This window comes from Diabrotica undecimpunctata, chromosome 10, assembly GCF_040954645.1.
Source record: "Diabrotica undecimpunctata isolate CICGRU chromosome 10, icDiaUnde3, whole genome shotgun sequence".
Classification (NCBI taxonomy): domain Eukaryota; kingdom Metazoa; phylum Arthropoda; class Insecta; order Coleoptera; family Chrysomelidae; genus Diabrotica; species Diabrotica undecimpunctata.
The window spans coordinates 67,254,707-67,277,597 of record NC_092812.1 but is presented as its reverse complement, the minus strand read 5'-3'; the positions used below and the strand labels follow the sequence as shown (position 1 = coordinate 67,277,597).

The 22,891-nt window shown below is 30.9% G+C and overlaps 2 protein-coding genes across 6 annotated transcripts in view; one reads left to right on the top strand and one right to left on the bottom strand.

The window, feature by feature from the left end:
- Positions 1-7,209, bottom strand: part of LOC140452291 (uncharacterized) — a 53,219-nt gene extending 46,010 nt beyond the window's left edge. The window contains exons 1-5 of one of the 2 annotated variants that reach the window (XM_072546458.1): positions 7,107-7,209; positions 6,626-7,014; positions 4,639-4,943; positions 3,390-3,661; positions 1,476-1,784 (exon numbers count right to left, since the gene is read on the bottom strand). In XM_072546458.1, the coding sequence (XP_072402559.1) occupies positions 1,476-1,784; positions 3,390-3,661; positions 4,639-4,943; positions 6,626-6,891 (1,152 nt within the window). In that variant the 5' untranslated portion in view covers positions 6,892-7,014; positions 7,107-7,209. Of the gene's footprint in view, positions 1-1,475; positions 1,785-3,389; positions 3,662-4,638; positions 4,944-5,402; positions 5,491-6,625; positions 7,015-7,106 lie in introns of those variants that run through there. The other variant, XM_072546459.1, reaches the window with a different exon arrangement.
- A 2,700-nt stretch (positions 7,210-9,909) lies between these two features.
- The window catches only part of LOC140452283 (uncharacterized), a 30,261-nt gene continuing 17,279 nt past the window's right edge, over positions 9,910-22,891 (top strand). For all 4 annotated transcript variants that reach the window (XM_072546451.1, XM_072546450.1, XM_072546449.1 and 1 more), the window contains exons 1-3: positions 9,910-10,284; positions 14,085-14,223; positions 21,873-22,085. In XM_072546451.1, coding sequence (XP_072402552.1) covers positions 10,044-10,284; positions 14,085-14,223; positions 21,873-22,085 — 593 coding nt within the window. In that variant the 5' untranslated portion in view covers positions 9,910-10,043. The remainder of the gene's footprint in view (positions 10,285-14,084; positions 14,224-21,872; positions 22,086-22,891) is intronic.

Sequence of the window (22,891 nt, the reverse complement as noted above, 5' to 3'; positions counted from 1 at the left end):
ATTCAAATAAACATCCATTTAGATCGCTGAGAAGGTTTTGCCGGAAAGATAATTGCGACACTGAGGCGTTGTCAAGAGCGGTTGACTTCAGCGTTAGTCCAAATTTTACGTCAAATTTGTAATGTTTCTTATTTTTCGTCCCTTTTCATGGAAAATATCTAGTGTATTGTGGCAGTTAATGGTTACAGTTAAAGTGAGGTTTTGAAAGGTATCCACATGTTCCACTTTCCTGTTTTTAAGAAGCCCAGTTTAAAGTTTGTATCTAGTGGCCCGATTTTACCCTCAATTTGTATGTCCTTAAAAGCCGTTTCAGAATACCTTTTCATAGTATGGAGATGAATTTGTTCGTGTGGCAGAAAGTGTAAGCCCAGTTTTACCCCCAGAAATTCCAGTGAAGTCTAGTTTCCATCTCCAAAACTAATTTAGTGAAAATCAAAGTAACTTTTGTGTTTAAATTTTAAAAGAAAAATAAACATTTTTATTAATAATTGATTTCATCATTTAAAAAGATAATTTTTCATTTGTAATAATTTATTTCTGCTATAAATTATAGCCCAGTAACAATAGTAAGTTTTGCAGTATTTTTGTATTGTCTATTTTTTAACTGTTTGTGGGGAGACAACAATAAATGTTTAATTTTTTTTTCTAAACCATTTTGTTTATTTCTCTTAACTAACTCTCTAACCCCTTTTTTGAGTTTCATTTAAAAAGATATATTTTGCATTTCTAATAATTATTTCAATAATTACAACTAGTTGTTGTAATCGTTATAATTTGGCACCTCGAAGCGGCGTCCTTATTTTATATATCTAGAGGTCCTTCTTGTTGTTTTGTTTGTCCATTTGTTCCAGGAGATTCATGTAAGTGCCCTTTTGTTTCATTTTTGTAGTTGCCCCAATCCAACCCCCTTGCCATTCACTTATCCACGACCTAGTTCTCCAAATAAACCCTGAGCGCCGTTCTCATAAGTTTCGTTTATATTGCTTGCCCTATCTCCACCCCCAGTAACTTCTATCCCCAATGTTCAACCCCCCAGTAATACCCTATGTGGTAGGCAAAAATATTCGTTACAAAATAACTATTTGAACACTCTTAAAATCCTTACGAAGATAACCACAAATGAATAAATAACACGGACAATGATTGTGATAATGCGATGACGGGGCAAGGAATATGAATCTAAGAAAAAACAAAAATTTATAACACAATTGTAGAATTAGCCAAAATTTTATGAAACTATTCTATTCTGTCGATTAGAAGGCGGGAAATGAAAAGATAATTAATTGATAAAGGCCAAGAATCATCAAGTATAGTTGAGAACCAATCTTCACAATATGGTATGATAACAAACAGAAAAATAAAAATAGATATAAGCAATGTTGATAAGTAAATTAAGGAAACTGGATGATGATAAAATGAAGAAATAGCATTATTTAAAAAAAAAACTGTTTTATTTGTTTGGGTAAACAACTTACCTTAAAGACGAGTTGAACCAGTTGACTCTCGTCCAGTAGACAAAACTTGGCGATCACATCAATAACTTTATTTGACTCTGTTTTGTCTTCTTGTGCCATCCAGCTCACAATGTTGTCAATTGTGATTATATAATATTCTGCTATTATTCTCAGACTAAATGGCGGTGGATTTCTAGCCATAGCAAGCACTAGATACATAATTCTGTCCCAATATTTCTTATGGTTCTCACACATTGTATACATACACATGTGATTGACCAGATCAGCGTAATGGTTACTATGTAAAGTATTCATAATCTCAACTGCTTCCTAAAATAGTAAAGAAACGATTTAGTATTAAATTTGAAAAGTTGCGAAAAATTGGGGGGAAATACTGGGGAAAATACTTTACCTTTTATAAAAAAAATATATTCGTGGGTGGTTAACGTTGGTAGTGTTAGAAGCAGTATGGGTTTATCGACGATCATTTATAAGAAATAGAATCCAGCTTTGCCTACAAATCCTACCCGTACGTCCACAAAAGCTTAGTGCAGTTTAACCACTAAACCCATTGCGTACAAAGGATATATGTTATGCAACTAATTAGCAAGTGTGAAAGACTGGTGGTCCACTAGAATTACACTGTGGTATCTGAGAGGCATCAAGAGACCAAGAAGACATCCAAATTTAAAATGGGACTATGACATAAGGAAATAAGCTGGTACAACATGGCACATAAGAGCGAATTTTAGACAATCGTGGGCAGAAATGAAAAATGACTATGTAAGGGGGGCTGCACCATAATCGGTAGAATATGCTGAAATGATGATGATAGATATGATATATAATATATAATAATGGGCTAGTGATGCGTTTCAAATAGCCTCTCCTAGTCAAAAATCAACCTCACCTTCATGTTGGTGAACCCTGTTATCACAAACGAGGCTCTGACGACTGAGTAACATCGGAATAACTGTAACACTTGGAATTAAGGAAATGTACTTCCATTTAGACACCCTTGTGGAGTACGAGCCACCAAAGAAGTACATCCTCCACAGTTAGACAACGACCAAAGATACGGAATTGCGATTAGGAACCTGAAATGTCCAAACCATGCTGCAGGCAAGCAAAATGCAAAGTATTGCACAGGGACTGCAGAAATACGAAGTAGACATAGGTGCTCTCCAAGAAAACAGATTTAAAGTGCATGGATGCATAAATAAAAAAGAATACAGTTTATACTACTGTGGAGCAGAAAGATAAGCAGACTTTGAAATGGGTTTTATGGTACACCATAAAGAGAAGAAGAAAATAACATCGAAGACAAATGGAATATTATCCAAATGACAATTACCAATACAGCAAGAGAAACATTAGGCGAAACCTTAAGCAACGGAAAGGAATTCCCGATTGAATAGAAGGGCATATGAAGAAAAGAGAAAAATGTTAAATACAACAAATTACAGAATATAATATCAGAAGAAAGACTAGGAAATTTTACAAGGAAACCAAGCGATACACTTAAGGACACATAACAAGAACAATAACAGTCAATAATCCCTAGAAGGAGCACTTTCAAGAGCTCTTAACCAGAAACAGAAAAAAATAAAAAGACGAAGAAATTATTTATCAGTCAGCAGAATAATAGTTAGTTTCTTAGTCACTTTCAAAATACTTAATTTAGCTTTTGACGGCGACATAGAGTGTTGTCTTTATTAATTTTTATCACTGCCTAAGAGTCGTCATTTTAATATTAGTTAAAAGCTTCAAATGTTCTTTCTTTTTGGAGGTAATGCAATTTTAATTTAATATTGTACAACTAATAATAAAGTTGTTCTTTGTGCAGAGAAACGCAATTGAGTTTTAATAATGAAACTTTGCTAATTGAAGAAACAAACATTATTACATATATTATAGAAAAAATATTGATCTTACCTCAAATTTAGTGAATTCTTCATTTTTCCAATACAGGCTGAAAGAATCTAATAAGTGCTCCATGTTAGTAGTGCCTATTTCATTCTGTAAAACATCTCTTATAAACACTTTTATAATACTAAGGGCAGTACTGGGGCAGTGAATATACACCTGGAAATTTTCTGATAATATATTGAAGAAACAAACCATTATGCTTCTTAATTTGACTTCATCTTTTTCGGCTGCAATGATTTCTGTCAGACTGGTCATTGCAAACCTAGCAATGGAAGGAGCTAAAACAATTTTATGATCTAAATTTATTATAAACTAGTTGACCCGCGAATATAATTTCAGAGAACAGAAATCTCCAGGTAATGAAATGAATCGGGTCGAAGTGTCAATAGCGACTTTACCATTTCCAATTTCTAACAACTAATTCGAAAACAGAATTGTACTTTGATCTTGTTGAAAAAAAAACTTGCATGTTATTTGTCAATTGGAGCGTCTTTACATTTCGCCACAAATTGGATGATGTTTGGCCAGCGCTTGTGATCGAAAAATTGGGGAAGGGCTGGAAGGAAATATATACAAGAGTATAGTGAGACCTGCGTTGGTGCATGGCCATGAAGTGTGGCCTGTAAAGAAGATTCAGGCAAAGAAGATGGAGGTAGCTGAAATGAAAATGTTACAGTGGATGAAATGAAAACTATGTGGGACAAGGAATGGAGCTGTTAGAAGTTGATGGAAGGAAAGATAGAGGAAAACTGAGGAGAAGATAGAAGGATTGTTTCGTAGAAGATTTGAACGAGAAAGGTTTACTTGAAGAAGACTAGATGAACAGAAATGAGTGGGGACGAAGAGTAAGGAATAAGGAAGAAAGGGGAAAAGCTCAGGAAAAAGTAGTTTTTTTAACAGGCTCTATTTTCCTGTCCAAGTTGCAAAGCTTTGTCTTGTCTTCTACATGTTTGCGGTGTTCTTATTATTTTTATTTTGATTACCTAACTGGAGATTGTTATTCTCTTTCTTTTCTCTTATTATCGCTTGCCAAATAATCATCACTATCTAGCTGAATCAATTTAACTAAATACTAGGCCTTTCAGTCTTTAATGTGCGTAAGGGAACTTTCTGTATATTTATTCTTTTGTCTCAGCTTTTGTACTATTTCACATGTAGCAGCAAAAGTTATGAATATTTTAAACTGGTAGCATATTTTATAACATGCAGTTTTTAAGATTATAAAGAAATGAGAACTAATTACTAAATAATTTACCTTCTTCGATATTAGCAATAGGAGTCCTTGAACTATTTACCATGCTTAGCATAAAAAGGTTAGCTATTCCTACTAATACCTTTGATTGTAAGTGTTCTTTTATGCAATACTCTTTGTATAACTTCATGGTGCTCATTATCATTTCTTTTGGCAAAGTTGGGTTTGTAACTAATGTTTTTACAAAAGTACGCATTTGCACCATTAATATATAAGGCTCAAAGAAATATTTTCCAATGCCAGGTACCAATATTAGCTTCATAAATAGGTTGGATGCCAATATGGTTGTTTTAACTAGGCTTTTATTGCTGAAAAAAATTAATACACAGTTAATACATTTGGTAACCTTAATTAAATTCCTAGAAATATAAATTTACCAAGGTATCTAAAATAACCAAATAATTTAACTTAGTTCTAAATATGAGGGTACAAAAAAAATACTTATTAAACAGTTGAATCTGCTAATATTTAGTAGCCTATTTAATAAGATAATGTAAACCTTATGATTTCTACTATGCAACTTAAAATTTTAAGTTCCTAATTTCGTGCCTGCCAAAATATTTTTACGAACTTGTAGAACTGTACTTCTTAAAAGAAAATTTAATAAAGTGTATCTATTTGGCACAATTAAATTTATAATGGTTGGTCAAAAAGTTTGAAAAAGATAAATATTCTGGAATTAGTAGAATGGTATTGGTAAAAAAGAGTATAAATAAATATTTGAGGATGGAGCTCCTATAGCTTAAGTGAATCAAAATATTATTTACTATTATATTATCTTCTTCTTCTTCTACTTCTTGGACATCTTTCGATCTGTTTAATTCTGAAGCTGCCTCTGGTTAATTTCCTGGGAGGTCTTGAACCGGGCGGGTTGTATTCTAGGGCAATTTTTGGGAGTCTATTCTCATCCATTCGTCTTACATGATTGTACCACATCCTCTTTCGCTTCTGTATTATATTATAAACTATTATAATAATATATAATGTTAAAGCTCACTCCTGGGTGTGAGATAACCATCCAGCAGCAATTCAATGTTGATGCTGCTTCATGTAAATTCAGTCTGTAGTCTGCCAAGGATGAGTGTGTAGTGCGGTATCACTTAAGCAATATATCCAATTACGAAAAATTATTGCATACACGCTAGTGTATGTACCACCCATGTGTGACGTTTATCATATTTTATTAATTTTTTTTTATAATTATTTTTTATTGAAATGGCTTCATGTAGGTGGAAAAAAACCTGGGGAAAACATCATCTGTTGACCCAAGCTGAAGTGGAAAGGGAAGTCAAAAATTTACTTGCTAATGAGCATTTTGAATCTCAAGATGTTGAAGAACAAAATTTAAATACTTATACTGATGAAAGTGAATAAAGTGATGGTGAAGTAGATCATGAACCAGTTAGAAATATTGTAAGTTGCCTTGGAAAAGACAGGCATTGTTGGTCTACAGAACAACCTTCAAGGCATGCTCACACAAGAGCAAGAAATATTGTTATGCATTTTCCAGGCCCCAAAGGAAAAGTCAGGATAATTCAGTCAGATAAAATTTGTGACATTCATCAAGTTGAAGACCTTCCAATACAACATCACACAAGTTTAGTAAAGCAAACTAGGTCTCATTTCTGCAAAGGAAGAGATAGAAAAACGAAGTATGCATGATTGGCTTCCCATAAAGCATACTACATGGAGCATAGAGCTAAACTGTGTTGTGAATGTGGTCATCAAAATGAGTAAAATTGAAATATCTGGCTAAGAATGAATAGGAGTAGAAATACCATTTTGAAGTTAAATTAAGGTCAAATATTTTGAATTATGTTTCAGGTTTTTTTAGAAAATGTTTTTTAATTACTTTTTGTATTGCTATAATTAGGTTATTCCAGGGTTAACATTTATTCATGTTTGTGGCTAAGAAATAATGTTTGTCAAAAGTAATCATAAGATTGATTTTAAATCTCATTGTAATAAAAAATATTAGAGAAGTACTTACTATTCTATACAATAGTGTATGTAACTAAGCAAATAAGCCTTTACTTGTCCATCCATATTCCTTAATTCATCTTTATCCAGTTCATCAAATTTTCTAATTAGTTCTTCTAAGAAAGTATCTGAATCTAATGGTACATGAAAACTAAATTCAATTAAGTCTTTTATATTGGTTACATGAGTGTTAACAATATTCTTATAAAGAACAAAAACTATGTTTTTATTTTCCAGTGATCTGAATTGAGTGGATATTATTTCGATAAAATTCATTTTGAATGTATTTTAAAACAAGTCACAACATTCAACACCTCACAACCAACGAACCAACACAAAATTCCAAACCAAAATAATGTAATTATCTTCGGCAAAATTCGGTAGATTTCGGTAGATCGTCTACAAACAAATTTGAAATTAGACAACAATGTAAATAAAAATATTTAGAACAATTATTATTGTATAAATTTAACAATTCAAATATGTAATACCTAATAAATAAAAACAAACTTGCACATCAATCATAACAAGTCTGGGTGGGGATCATTGAGCAAAAAGACAAGTGAAGATAGCCTGAAATGAAGCTTGACAGAACAAAATATTGGTCTTTGGGTGTGTTGAAATTTACATTAAAAATGAAACATGTGCAGTTAAAAGGAATAATAAATAAAAAATGAATAGTTTAGAATTGCCTAAAAAGAAAAATACATAGTTTTAAAACAGTTTTTAAAAAGTAAATAGTAAAATTTGAGTATAAAGTTAAAAAGGCATCTGTTGCAATCTGGCAACTGGTGGTTTGAGAGTTCTGATTCTATTGCCAAATCTATCCGCTAATATATCAAAGGACAATTGCCAAAAAATTTCTAATAATTAACTGCAACTAATATCAAACGAAACAAATATTTGTTTGTTCGTGTTTTATATAAATTAAAAAATTGCAGGATCCATAAAATAATATAATTAAATTGTACTTTTTGAAAACTATCTCTCTGTATATTTGAAGCATACAACATATACATTCTAAGGAAATTCCAACACTGCCAAACACAATATTTCTTTCTGTGTTTCAAAATCAAAAATTTAACCAATTTTTGATAACTAGAAATTTGTAACGTGTGTTAATTTATTCATTTTCAGGAAGGTTTTTTAATGTTGTATCATTCATACATTCAAGTAATTTTTAAATTTCCCAGTCGATTTGGTAGATGTAGGTATTAAATATATTAAAATGTATTATATAAATGTATTAAATATGCTACTAAAATTGTATTTGATATGTAACAGAAATAAAAGGTAAAATTGTGTTACCGAATTTATTTTTGAATATAAGTGCATTATAGGCTAAGATCACATTGTAGGATCACTACGTTCATAACGTAGTTCATCAAACTCAAATTTTTACATACATTTAAAATTAGGATAATACATTGATAATAACTTGCCAGTCAAAAAGTGGCCGCAAATATTTTTAATTCAATTAATTTATTTCCTATTTGTTAATACATTCTGTTACATTAAAAACAAGCAACACTAAGCATTTTTGTAGAACGAACATAATATGTAAGCAAGAGTTTTAGTCCAGTGACTATTAATTCCTAGTAAGTTTACCTATTACTAATAACTAAAACTAAATCTAGATACCTATTTTCTAACGTTTAAATAAAATACGATGTTTGTATGTAAAAATGTGAGTTTGATGAACTAAGTTATGAACGTAGGGATCCTGCAGTTTGATCTTGTACCTTGTACTATTACCACAGTATATAGCCACAGAATAAATAACAATCAGAATGCCCACTCTCAGATGCCGCCTTTGAAGTTTGTCAGCACCATGGACGTATAAATCATACGTCCATGGTCAGCACGCGATTGCCATATTTTAAATGGAAACATAGACTCGAATTGAGAAATTTGTGACACGCTACGATAGAACTGTAATTAAATTTTTAGAGATTAATAATTTAGTACATTTGAAATAATTTAATCTATTCTTCAACTAAAAGTACAAATAAAATAGTGCATATTATGTCTATAGTTGCCGTAAATAAATTAAACCGGGTTAATTTTTCTATGCACACCAGATAAAATGTCACTGAACAGCACTGGTTCCGTTTAAAACATGGCTGATTCCGTCTGCGCAAACGAGATGCGCGTACTTATTTTTTCAAGCGGAGTGGGCATTCTTATTGTTTATTATTCTGTAATATTGCTAAAGAATTCGTTTAGCATTAAACTGTGCTATTAATTACTGCCATAATATGTTCACAAAACATGGATCGGTTCATAGACTTGCATTTATTGACAAATGACATAGTAGCTTTGTTCCCTAAAAAATCCTGAACGTACTCCAGAGAACAAAATATCATTTCGTGCCTAAACAACCAGAAGGTAGATGATTCTAATCACTTTGCAATTCTTTTGTTTGCCTAATGAATTTAAAACAGTCTTATTAAGTATTAATGCTAAATCAAGTTCTCGAGCAAACATTGTAAAAAATATAATCATTAATATGTATATAAAATGTTCATAAATAAAATAATTATTATATCAATTATTTCGATATAGTTTCGATATTCTGTACCTCCCTATTAAAGACTTTCCTGGTAAATTCTCAGTAGCTCTTTTAATCAAATTATTTGTGGGAAGTATAAAATATTTAGCTTTATGTTGTTTAAGTTAGTTCTACGTTTTCTGTTTTACATTCTACAATTAAATTAATGTTCCTGCGATATTTCGATCATTTCATTGCTATGATCCCACTACCGATTATCCATAGTTCCCGTGTGCAGCTTTGTGGACAATTTGGTTTTACCCTTGGCAACATTTTTATACTTATAATTTTTTTTTATAGATATTGTATACCTAGATATTTTTAGTTAAAAATTGTTTAATTAAAAATTATATTCCTTTTAGAGAATCTTCACTCATAAATATTTTTAATTCGAAGTACAATCTTGAATTATATATTTTGTTAATGTATAAATACTATTAATACAACTGATTATTATGATAAACCATTTGAGTGTATAATTATATTTTATAACCTAATTACATTTAATAGTATTAATGTGTTATTTTAATTCGTTATACGACGTTTTAACTACATTGAATAAACTACCTCGATTTTTGAAAAATAATCAACTTGGAAAATTATTTGAAATGTCCCGCCAATATGAAATTGTTTTTCAAAAGGAAGAGTGTATTTTGATTGGTTTAGTTTGTATATGACTCTTTGATGGACCAATGAACGAATTTCGTAGTATCTGCGCAGACGTATTACTCCTTTAATAGCAAAGTCGCCTGCTATTACCTCGTGCGACCGGCCATATTGTAGTGAATGATTGACTGAGTGACGTACGGCTAAAGTAGCCATAAATAAATCTTCCAACATCTTAAAGTTGCGAAGAGCTTTCCAATAATTAACCACCATGGAAAATACGTATGGAATTGGCATTGCCAATAGGTACGCTCTTTTTTTGGATGATGAATCCGATCCATTGGAAACGCTTACTTTAAAAGAGCAGGAAAAAGAACTGAAAAAGAAAACTAAAGTGGCCGAGAAAGAAAACAAAGTGAAAACACCGACCATACCAAAGGGAAAACCGACCCCAGCTCAAAAAAAACCGGTTAAAGATGTAAATCATAAGCCCCAGGAAAATAAACGCGACGGTGAGTATTTTTGTTATATATGAAGGCAGCCATTCTGTTCACGAAATAGTGTGCACATGTGATAATTCAGTTAATAACAATTGAATGTGGTTGAAGAATAAGTGTAGAAGTCCTACTGTTTAGATTTTAGTCAAATTGTCTTTGGTTTAGCAAAAATTTTTTGTATTATAATTCCGTAATAATTAACTTACGAAACGATGTTTCGACTTTCTACTCTACTACACACATTTTTATAATCAAGGTTGTAATATACTTAACAGGATTTAGTTTGTTAAATTGTATCGTTTTTGCAGACAGCTTCTAATTCAGTATATTCTTAAGAAAGATACAAATTTTGAAAGTTAACAAAATACAAATAGTGATAAAAGCCTTAGAAAGAAGTCTAATTATAAAGCTTCTAATACGAACTCCTTGGATATTGTTTTTATTATCAAGATTTTCATTTCTAGCTGTCCTAATATTCAGATCATGATTCACAAATACAACAATCCCACAATGGGCTTTTCATATTCTAAGTTTAAGAACTACTCTTATAATTCTTTGTCAAAACACCTATACATTTTTTTATGACAAAAATCCTTTGCAGGATTTTTGTGTCTGATGTACCTTCTGCTTTTAATAAAACTTCAGGGGTCCTCTTATCTTTAGGCTGATTCTTTAGTATGCCTCCACATTGACTATCAAGTTCTATTATGCTAATTTAATATATTTTACTATTGCTGTGCTTTCAAAAGTATTTTATGAGTGAATGAAATATATAAGCACAAATCGTAATCTTATTATACTTTGCCAAGTTAGCACTGAAACAATAAATCTGATATGATATTTATGAGGTTTATTCTTTTGCAAACATTATAACAAAATATTATTTTAATATAATTCAGTGTCAAGCTTTAGTTCAGTTTAGTTGATCCTAGATGTATATTCCTTCAATTCAAAGGGTATCGGCAGTAATGTCTGCTTCAATTCATTGTTATCTATATCTGATTTTTGTTCTTTAATTCTTATTACGAACTTTCTGTTTTCTTTGTATATTGTGATGGACTCATATTTTGCTTTTTGTTCATATTTTTGTGCAGCTGTTAATCTTCTGTCAATACCATATCAAGTTATTTTTTACTTCTAAATACTGTAACAATATTACCTGCATAAGCTAGACATTAATGTCTTTTTTGTGAAATAATAAGCCTGGTGTGTTAACATTTGCTTCCCTGTGTACTTTTTCTAAAACAAGGTTAAATAATATTGGTCACAGTGTCATGTTCATCCTTACCTTGACATGTTCGATACTACTATTATTTTCGTTATATCATTGCATTTTTTTATGACTTTTGCTGAATGAATCTATTAATGCTGCATATAACTTGCTCATTTGGACTCTGTTTATGCTTGTTTGAAATCCATAAAAAATTATGTGTCTCCTTTTGATGTTAATAACTTTTTGTAGGCTGTTCTTTTTTAAGACAAATATTTGATCTGTCACTCCTGTAATCTTTCTGAAGCAACTTTGATATTCATCTACTATCTCATTCAGTCTATTTTTTATCATGTTTGTCAGTATTTTGTAAGATATATCAAGTTTTCTATAGTTTTATCAGTTAATGGCATCTCCTTTTTTTAAAATATAGGACATACAGTTGACCATTCTTTTGTAATTTTTTCTTTCCCCCATTTGTTTCTTTACCAATAATTGAGCCTGGAAGTCCTTTCTTTCTTTGTTTACACCTGTGTAGAATGTTTTCCACTTCATTATTTTTAAACTTTTGTTCTGTATTACATAACATCATTTTTCTATTTCATGTTGTAGTATTTCTATTGATTGTAATATAACTACCTCTGAAAGTTGGGAGCCAATGTAGACCAATAAAACTCAAAACTTTCTTTGAGACCCAATTGTTAGGCCTCATTTAGCTCAGTCTCTCAGGTGTGAGAATGTCTTATCTTAAAAGTAAATATGAAAAATGAGTTTAGCTAGGACAAATAAATTAAGATATTAACTAATCATATTTATTATACATAAATAAATATAAAAATTTAAAATTTTAATATTAAATGAAATCAAACAGAACAAATCTTGCCTATAGCTTTACATAAAAAGATTTTTAAATGACACTTATGGTTTCTGATGTTGTCTTTAAGTAGTTAGATAGAATTGCAGAATGTAGTGGTTAGTTGCTGATGTAGCTGAATCTAGACACTTTCATATTTGTATCTTCAGGTGGACATGTTGAGACTTGAGACTGTTTTGTATAACATGTAACTGTGTAGAAACTCACAAAAGTTGTGTTACATATCTCATATTTTCCCTATTTGAGGCATGCAAATGATAGAAAAGAAGGTAAAAAACAAAAATAGATGTTTTTTACAAATTCAGAACATTGTGAATGCCAAGTCTTGTCTCACAGTTTGTTATAACTATTTATTTAAAATGAGAATACAATTTCTGTTTACTTATTTTTTCTATGGACTTTTAACTTTCAATTAAAAAAAAAATTGATGAAAGGAAAATATATTGCAGGTCACAATGGCTGGTATTTTTATTTTGCAGATTCAAATAATGGAAACAGTTATAGAATATAGAATAGAAATATGCTTTATTGTCACTGGAAATTGTACAATTTTATAGACAAAGCTTACAAAAAGTAAAAAAAATAACAACAATTAAAATTTACCAAAATTACATAAATTGTCAATATCACAAAATAAAACAAAATACTTATATAATCCATTGCAAAATTTCACTTATCTTAATTCCAGTTGACTATTATCCAAATAGTTACCTGGAATATACTATGTTTATTTATTTTTGCTAATTCTGTAATTTTCCAATAAACAAGCTGTAACCTGCAGTGGTGAATCATTCTTTGCAAATTAGTCATTTACTAAAGGTGTTAGTATTTAATTACACTTTCTTACTATTTTACTATTACTATTTTATTAGTGAATCCTGTCAAAGAATATTACAAATATTTGGTAATAAAACACATGTACAATGGTTAAATTGCATTAATATAAAGTTTTGAATTTTTCAACCAGTTTTGTCCTTATTCTGATCAATTGTAAGAACTTCTTTAATTAATTGCACTGAATGATTGCACTTATTGACTGTTTTGGACAAAGCCTTATTAGGTAATGATAAAATAATAATTTTATAGAAAACTTTTATAAAATTACAGAAAAGATTCTTTACCAGCAATTCTTTTTATAACTTAAGAGGTTTAAACCTTAAATATCTGTAATTGTAGCAACATATCCTGTACTTTTGTTAAATCATATTAAAAGTAGCAAATTTATGACCACACTCTGTGTGTCTTCATAAATTTGGGCCAGTGTGAATACATTTCTACACAATGCTTCTGTTTTTTTTTGAGTATAATTTTTATAAAAGAATTTATGTCCTACAATACATTTGAAGATTTAACTATTCAATGCTCAGTGAGGATTGAAGATAATACATCAACCAATAATTTTAATAGTTGCAAATTCAGCATTTGGCTGTTAAAAATTTAGCTCATTCCAAGCTTCACCTTGCTTCATTCCACTTGTTCAATAGTATTTTCAGATACATTATAGCCCTTAGAACATTTGTATGAATAAGTACAAACTGTCTAATTTTTCAAGTAATAAACCATATTCAACCTTATTAACTACTTTTTCCCAGTCCTAGGGCCTTAACCACTTAATGCACACAATTTTGAGTTTACGCACACAATTATGTACTATACTTTTTCTTTTTTTTGTTCCACCCGATTCAGTTGAATATTAATTAGATTGTTAATCTCATATTTTTTTTTTTTCAGAAACTAAACCCGCCCCAAGAAACAATGTTGACGGAAAGCCCGAACGGTCCTTTAATAGATTCAATAATGAAAATCGTGAAGAAAGAAATAATAGGCGAAACCGTGAGGATAGACCATATAATGGACCATCTGAAAATAGGTGAGTTTTAAATATTTGTTTTTATAGGAAGTTATACTTCTTAATTGATAAAAAAGCAATTATGATGTATCAGGATCATTACTTTTATTTTTGATGAATGGTGTTTAATGTTTACTCTTTAATATCTTTATGTTGTCCAGATAATTATTTTAACATAACATTTATAATAGTAAAACAGTATTGAATATTAAGTTAATTTAAACATTTTTTCAATTATAATAGGTATTTGTTTCAATTATTTGATTTCTTTTTATTTTTCTTTTAAAACCATTTGTGTACTACCATTAGCTTGACTTTACATTAAAAGCTTGTCACATACCATATCACTCAATAAATCACAGGCCTGAATATAATGGTTCCTCTAATAATTTCTATATAATTAGAAAATCATATTACCTATGAATGTTGTTTAACAATCTCAAATATATCTAATTTGTTAAGACTATCTTATGAGGAATTTTTTTATGATTTTAAAAATGGCAATTAAACTGAACTTAATTACTTTTTGGCCTCTATTAATTGGCAGGATTGCTTGACTCTCAATGGTATCAATGTTTCAACTAATATGTTCTATGAAATTCTTCTGAAAAAATACACAGAACATCAATTTTTCATGAAAGGTTTTCCCACGAATTTTGACATGTGAGAAAAGGTATGCTCAATCATTGCACATGAAATATCCTACCAATGGCAATTATAGTCAATTTTCTGTTAAGTCAAAATGCAATTGTTTGTCTGGTACATGCTTTAATCTATATGTTACAGGGATCAATGTTCAGTTGAAAGACAATGTTCTAGTCACAGTTTACCAAATGCTATGTTTTACAGGGATCAGTCTGCTTTTAATGGGCAAGAAACTGCTAATTTTTCCAAGTACTTTTTTCGTACTGTTTGTACCTCTGGGGTTAATAACCTTCAGATTTTCAATATCCTCATCAATAACAATGTTGCCACAAATTATAATGTCTCTGAAATCACTCTCATTGATATTTTTGATTGCATAAGTTCTCTTCCAAATAAGATTACTTCTGGACTTGAAGGTGTTCTCAATTTTCTTTTAAAAAAATTTTATTTGCACTGTTACCATGCCATTACATACTTTATTTAATAATTCATTACAGTCATCTTTATTTCCTGATGTTTGGAAGGAGAGTTTTGTTGTACTGATATTCAAATGTGCTCAGAAAGAAAACATTGAAAATTATCAGTATATGCATTCAGTCTGCAATACCTAAATTATTTGATAATTTGATAGCTAAACAGCTATCTTGGTTGTGCAGTGGACTTATCTCAAAGTCTCAGCATGGTTTTGTGTACAATAAAATCTACAGATATAAATTTAGTACTGTAAATGCTTATATACATATATACTGATTTCAGTAAAGCATTTGATCGTGTTGATCATCAAATTCTTCTTGCAAAATTGCTTTCTTTGAGGTTTCATGCTCAGTGTTTGCTGATGACTTGAAGTTCTGGAGGGTTATAGAAGATTTTAGAGTTCAGTTGTCTTACAAACTGATCTTGATTGTTTATACAATTGTAGTAGTAGGAATGGTCTTCATTTAAATTTTAATGTTGTTGTATAAGTTTTCCCAGAGAGGTTAACAGGACTGGTATACCTTATTTCATTGATGTGCAACCTCTTAAGTATGTCTCATCCACTAAAGACCTAGGAGTTACTTAAGATGAAACGCTTTCCTTGGAAGCGCATATCAACTTAATATCCATAAAGGCATCTAAATTACTTGGTTTTGTCATAAAACCAAGTTTGTTCAGTTCTTCTAATGGCATTACAACCCAAATTAACTTAAATTTTGCTATGTCTCTGAACAGATATACTTTCCCAGTAAGAGTTATGCTATGTTTGGATCCAGGTTTTTTCCAGTTGCAGAGGATGTTTTTGTCAATTCTAAAGCTGGCTCTGACCCTTCTCTGGGAAGTTCATAAGCTCTTGTATTAATCATACCCAGGGTAATCAAATTAAGTCTTGCCTCATTTAATTTCTGACTTCATCATCTAGGCCTTGTCTTGGTAATCTGTTGTCATCCATCTTCATCACATGACCAGCCCATTGAAGTATCTGGATTGTAGCAAATTCTGAGATATATATGATTTTTTGAACAGTTGGTGAAGTTCATGGTTAAATTTAGATCTCTGTATCACCTTTGCCTTGACCAGTCCAAAAATCTTAGAATTTTTTTTTCAAAAACTTAAATCTATAACATACAATTGGTCTAATGATGGTTTTATCAACCATACTCTTGGATTCGTGTTATGTTTTGGAGTTTATTTGTTTTTATTCCTTCTATTTAATTAAATTCTTAAAAATTTAAACTTTTTAGTGCTTTAATATCTACTCTACAGTAATTTGATTCCTATTTCCTTTGTTTTTTCTCAGTTTTTTGGCCAAATTCTTAGTGATTAAAGCCTAAATTATGAGGCACATTCTTAAAAAAATACTTGTGACAACAGCTATAGGATTACACATTTGATTTATTACTTTGTAGTAATTGGCCACCAACTGAAGTCTTTCAGCCAATTTACAGAATTAGTATATATACATTAAATTATTTTTAAGACAAATATATCATAATTAAAAAAATAATAATGGTAATTGCAATATTGCCAGACTATTAATTTAGAACCATGAAAGGAAAGACACTAAAAGAAAGTTGTTTATTGTCTCGATATATAGAAGATTTCTTCAAATAGAGTGTTCTTGTTGTCTTGAGTTGAAGTGGGTTATCATGCTGACAGATTCTAGTAATTTGTCGATAGCTGGCTGTTTCACCCGCTTTTATATTATTTTTGAGCAGGACCTTTATAATTATCGAAAATTGTAGAATCATGGGTCTAAACTTTAATTTATTGTCTATTTTAACTCCCAAATACTTGACATATTTGGGAGGGTTTAATAATATTGTAACGTGTTTAAAGTCAGGGAGTGATCTTGGATTTTATGGGTAAATATTATTTATTAGTTGAGTTTTAGAGTGATTTATTAATCTCCATTTATTGGCCCAAGATATTGCGTCATCCACCTTCCTTTGCAATAAGTTAATTGTACTTATTAAATTTTTACCAAAATGGTGAACCTTTGGAACTTTGGTCACATTGAAAATGATTGGGATAGAGTTATATTTTATTTGGTGTTTTTTAAATAGACTTTTATATATTTTATCCAAAAGCAGCAATTTACCCTATATTAGGTTTGCATCTAATTGTCTTTAGTTTAAGACAATTAAGGCCCTTTAATCTTTTTATCTTTTTCATTATTCAGTTTATTTATTCAGAGTAATATACTATTCAATAATGGCATAGAGTGTGATAGATAATCATTTATGTAAATATTTTCTGCTTCTGTTACCTCACTATTTAATTCAATGCTAGATATATGTGAAGTTCTTCACTTCTTCAACATAATGTTCTCTAATTTAGTTTCTATTTCCCATTGATCTTTCCGTTGTTAATGATTTTCTCTTTTGTATGTTTATAGTTAAATCCCTTTGGCTACTTTTTTAATTCTGAATATTTCTATCACCTCCTCTGCTCTGCAGCATGCTGGTAATGTGATTAGCATAGGTGACAAGTTGTACTGATTTGTTTGTTAGAATATTGGTTCTTCCAACATTTACATGTTTTATGACTTTTCAGTTGATCACTTTCTTTTTCTTGGGCTATTTGAATGCTTTCAATAAGCTGTATGCGGAATGTTGAAGCTTGGTATGATATTATAAAACTGACTTCTCTTTGTTAAATCTAATTGATTGTCATCATTCCTTGCTGACAGTCGGTTTGATATCAGATAGTTTATCCTTGATAATATTTTTTAAAAGCATAATACAACTGCCGATCATAAAATTTTATTGAAAGTAATGAAAATCAACAATTTTCCTTTGATATACAAATTATTGAAAAGGGACAATTTTAATTTGATGTGCTTTTTGTTGAAAGAAAAGAAATTTTAAGAACTTCAGTAACTAGTATTTCCTCCTCTAATAGTGATAACAGCTTTTAAATGACGAGGAATGCTTTGGATCAGATTTTGGATCACATTCTGCGGAAGGTTGTTCCATGTGCTGCACCAATATGCCGCGAAGATCTCTTGAATTTCTGGGAGCTGGCATATGACTCTGTGAACGTCTCTTCATCTCCTCCCAAACATGTTTTATGGGATTGATATTTGGACTGCGAGTAAGCCAAACAAATAGTATGATTTGAACCTTGTTAAGATACTCAGTAACTATCTGAGCAGTGTGGGGCTGTGCATTATTATGCATAAATGTTGCATCGTCTCCAAGAATAACTAAACGGTAAAACATGGTCTTCTAGAACTTATATCACTTACCTATGCGCAGTCAATGTTCCATTCTCGATAAATACTAACTCCGTGCGCCAAACGATCTGTCTCCCATTCTTTAACGTGACACTCCACCAAATGGAAGTCATGCAGCAACACATTCTTGAGCACATATCTCGCCTGGACGTCGCCATACTCTTATGTGTTTGTCTGAGCCTGTATGACAAATCTAAATTCATCGGAAAAGAATATTCAACTCCAATCCTGTATTGTCCAAGCTAAGTGTTCTCCTTCTCAATTCAATCAGGCAACTAGGTGTTCCTCTAGTTCGAGAAGATAAACTAGTAGCATGAAGTCGCCTCCTAACTGTCCATTCACATTTCTCACTTTTTGCAGATGATTTGAGATTTGAGACTTACGCCGACGTTTCTTGCAGTTTTGCGCTAATCGTGACCATCTTCTAACGCCTCCACAACAGAACTTATGCTCATTGCAATGAACTGACAGTGACAACCCTACACAAACCATTTACAATTGACGTTAAACCTAAAGAAACAAAAACTATGCTGATAATGGTTTTAATAATTAGGTTATGGGGTCCTTTTTTATCAAAAAACCTTTTCATCGAAACAGTAACAACAATTTTTTTCAAGCAATCCATTAATAAACTAGATTACAACCGAAAATAGTCAAAAAAGAATAATGATTTCTAAAATAAATTCAAATTACGGGGTGACCCTAATTTTATGCTCGGCAGCATTTTATCATTTGCAAAAATAGTTGAAAAAACAATATTTTTTAGCTAGATATGCAAATATTACATGCCAAACTTTGTGAAAATATTACATGCCAAACTTTGTGAACTAAAACTAGCTATGAAATTATATAATTTTACCCTTTGCTGAGGTGCCTACAAAATTAAAAAAACCTCAGCTCCATTGCTGGTGTAATAATTTTGTTTGGATACATAATACACACATATCTCGGTAACACGTCACACGTCGCAGGACTCACTTATACTCATCTTTGGGCACACAGAAGCGTCACCGGAACTGAAAGTGTTAAGCGTTTCCATTTTTTTAAGATTGTGCAAATAATTAGTTTTCCAAGCAATAGGAATCTTCCATCTATTCCATAATTTGAACAGTTCAATAGTCGATTCTCTGGGCCTAATTATCTCGTCTCACCAGCATTCCTTATTTTACCTTTTCAACAATCGGCTATTTTCATCCTCTCCATCCATATCGACGACTGAAAGGCAAAAATTACGAAGCGCCATTTGGCTAACTTTACACTAGAGCGATTTAAAGTTTGAAATTTTGAAAAAAAAATTCATAAAACATGATTTAGTGGTTTTATTGTCATAATTCCAACAAACTTTAAATGCAGTGTAGATACTTTATAAACTATCATTTGAAGACTATATATTTTTTTAATAGTCTATGAAATAGTGTCGGTTAGTAATATGTTCTACTAAATCGCAACCATGAAAAAGTTACCTACCGACTATATTTTTTTACGGTCAACTGGAAAAAAATACCGAAGGTGATTGATTTTTGTTATGGGGTAATGGGGAATAAATTAACTAAAGTAGGTACGAGATTTCTTTCTTACAATGCCAGCCCATACGTTTACCTTTTGCGGGTATTGTGTATGATGTCCCCGCATCCAGTTGGGAGTTTTCTTTTGCCCAGTATCTACAATTCTGACGGTTGACCTCGCCATTTAATTTGAATGTAGCATCATCAGAAAAAATAATATGTTGAACCAAGAGAGGGTTTCGGTGGCTGTTATCCATCATTATTTCGCAAAATTGTATTCTTTTATCTGGATCATCCTCGTTTAATTCCTGTACAACTTTGCATTTTACTTACTTTTACGTTCTTTGTGTACCGTTGTTTTGCAAACATCGAGATCATTACTAACCTTACGAACAGAAGTGTGGGAAGTAGGTTACTTTTTTGCAATTGATAATAAATCATTTATTTTCTAAGCACATATCTTTCAAAGTATATCCATTAGACCCGAGTATTATATTTTTTTGAAATCAGCTCATTTTTATCGATCTAAAAATGTCCTACAATACAGGGTGTTACATTAAAAAAAAAGAGCCGATGACATCATCACTGTAATGTGTATCATCTTGTATAATGAAATTTTATTGTAAAATGTAGAACATTAAATTTAAAAATCGACGAGTTTTATATTTCTTTTAAAAAGGCTTTCATTTAGGAAATATCGAATTTATTCCATACTTTACGGACACACTGTATTATCTTATATCTATATTAGAATATCTAAGCAATAAAAACAAAAAATGGCAGGTAAATTATTACCAAACGAAGCATTTTACTCTAAATGTACAATCTAACAAAAGCTTACTAACTGTAAAGGATTAAAACGGAATATATACCAAATGAAAGTTCTTAAATTTTCAAAATTCTAGTCGTTTGGTCGCCGAAAATTGTTAAAAATGTCAATTATTTAAGTTACCAAGCGACAAAAAAAGTCATCGTAGCCACATGAGAATATAACCAATCGACGCAGAAACATTTATATTATATTATATATATTATATTATATATATTATATTATATATATTATATTATATATATATATTATATTATATATATATATTATATTATATATATATATATTATATAAATATATTATATATATTATATATATATATATTATATATATATATTATATATATATATATATATTATATATATATATATATATATATATATATATATATATATATATATATATATATATATATATATATATTATATATCGCTCAAATTGGCGCTTGGTAATTTTTGCCTTTCACCCGTCGATATGTACTGTGTATAATTGTAGATGATTATGTCTTCGACTTTCTATTAATCTGCTAAAGTTGTATATTCTTGTTGTCGAGTTCTTCTTTTAGTATTGGTAACCAAAGCCTGGTACATTCTGCTGGTAGATTTGCTACACATCTTTCATTAAGTATGATGAGAGCTGCTTCTTTGACTTTTTCGCAGAATTTTTTTGAAAACGATTTCCGAATAGGAAATCGAAACGTCAAATATTAGTAAAAATGTAATTTTCATTACAATAAATTGTTACTTAATCCCATACAAACATAGTATTTAAAGGCTGTGTGGTGTGATCCTCATTGTAATATCATCAAAACCGAATATTAGATTCCCTGCATAATTTTACTGATTTAGATGCAATAAAAATGAATATAGATTAGGAAATTATCATCTAAAATGTATGTAACATGACAAAATTTAGTAAAAACGACCTTTAAATATATTTTTTTTATATTTATATCCGTACATAACCAAATATTTTTCAGGGATCGTGAAGAAAGGCCTAGGAGAGAACCTGCGACTGGAGATTTTGAAAACCGCAACAATCGTGATCGAGGAGAAAGGCGTGAAGGACGTGAAGGACGTGAAGGACGCGCAATTGGAAACAGACCCGGTGCACCACGTGGCCAACGTAGGAATTTTGATGGAGACAGGCGAGGCAAAAGGGAATTCGATAGGCAAAGCGGATCAGACAAGACGTAAGTTTATTATAAATCATAGATCTTTAGTACCATTATCATCTATCATGTTAAAAAAGAAAGCCCTTTATTAGTATAGCAGTCTTCAAATAATTTGTGTTAACCATGTAGCAGACGTTGGCCCCCTCAAGATTGTTACAATCTAATATGTATCTTATGGGAGTCTTTCAGTAACTCTTAAGATTACTTGCCAATGAATCGTAACAAAAACAGAACGGAACTCTTGGAAGAGAAATATAATCCCAAGAGATAGAACAGAATGAATAGGAAAAGGAAATTGTCATAGACAAAGTCAGGAAAGACGGGATCCAACGGCGCGTGGAGTGTCAGTCTTCGCCCCACCACGGTTGGCGCGTCGAAATGTGGTCGTACCATTCCCATGGAGTGTAGAGTATCGAGGTTTTGAAGGATTGAAGATTGCTAAATCTGCCCTTTTCAACGGCGCGTGAACTGGCAAGATTGGAACGATACTTTACGAGCCGTTGGATCCCGGCTTAAGAAGGTTAAATCAAGTATAATCAATACTACAGTATTGTAATTTTGCAGGGTTTACAAGATTTGTACTAGCTATTGTTACTCTTCATAAAGTATTTTTGCTTGATTTTAATTGGAACTTACTAAAAGGGCAAGATATATCTATTTAGTACAGCATCGTTTTCGTACTAGCAATGACTACCCTACATCTGGAATGTCTTATCATAGAAAAAATAAAAGCGAACAGTAAATTTGACAATATCTGTGAACTGGATAACGATTACACCAAAAAGGAAGTAGAAGTACTTATATAAATATTTCCTTCTTGGGCT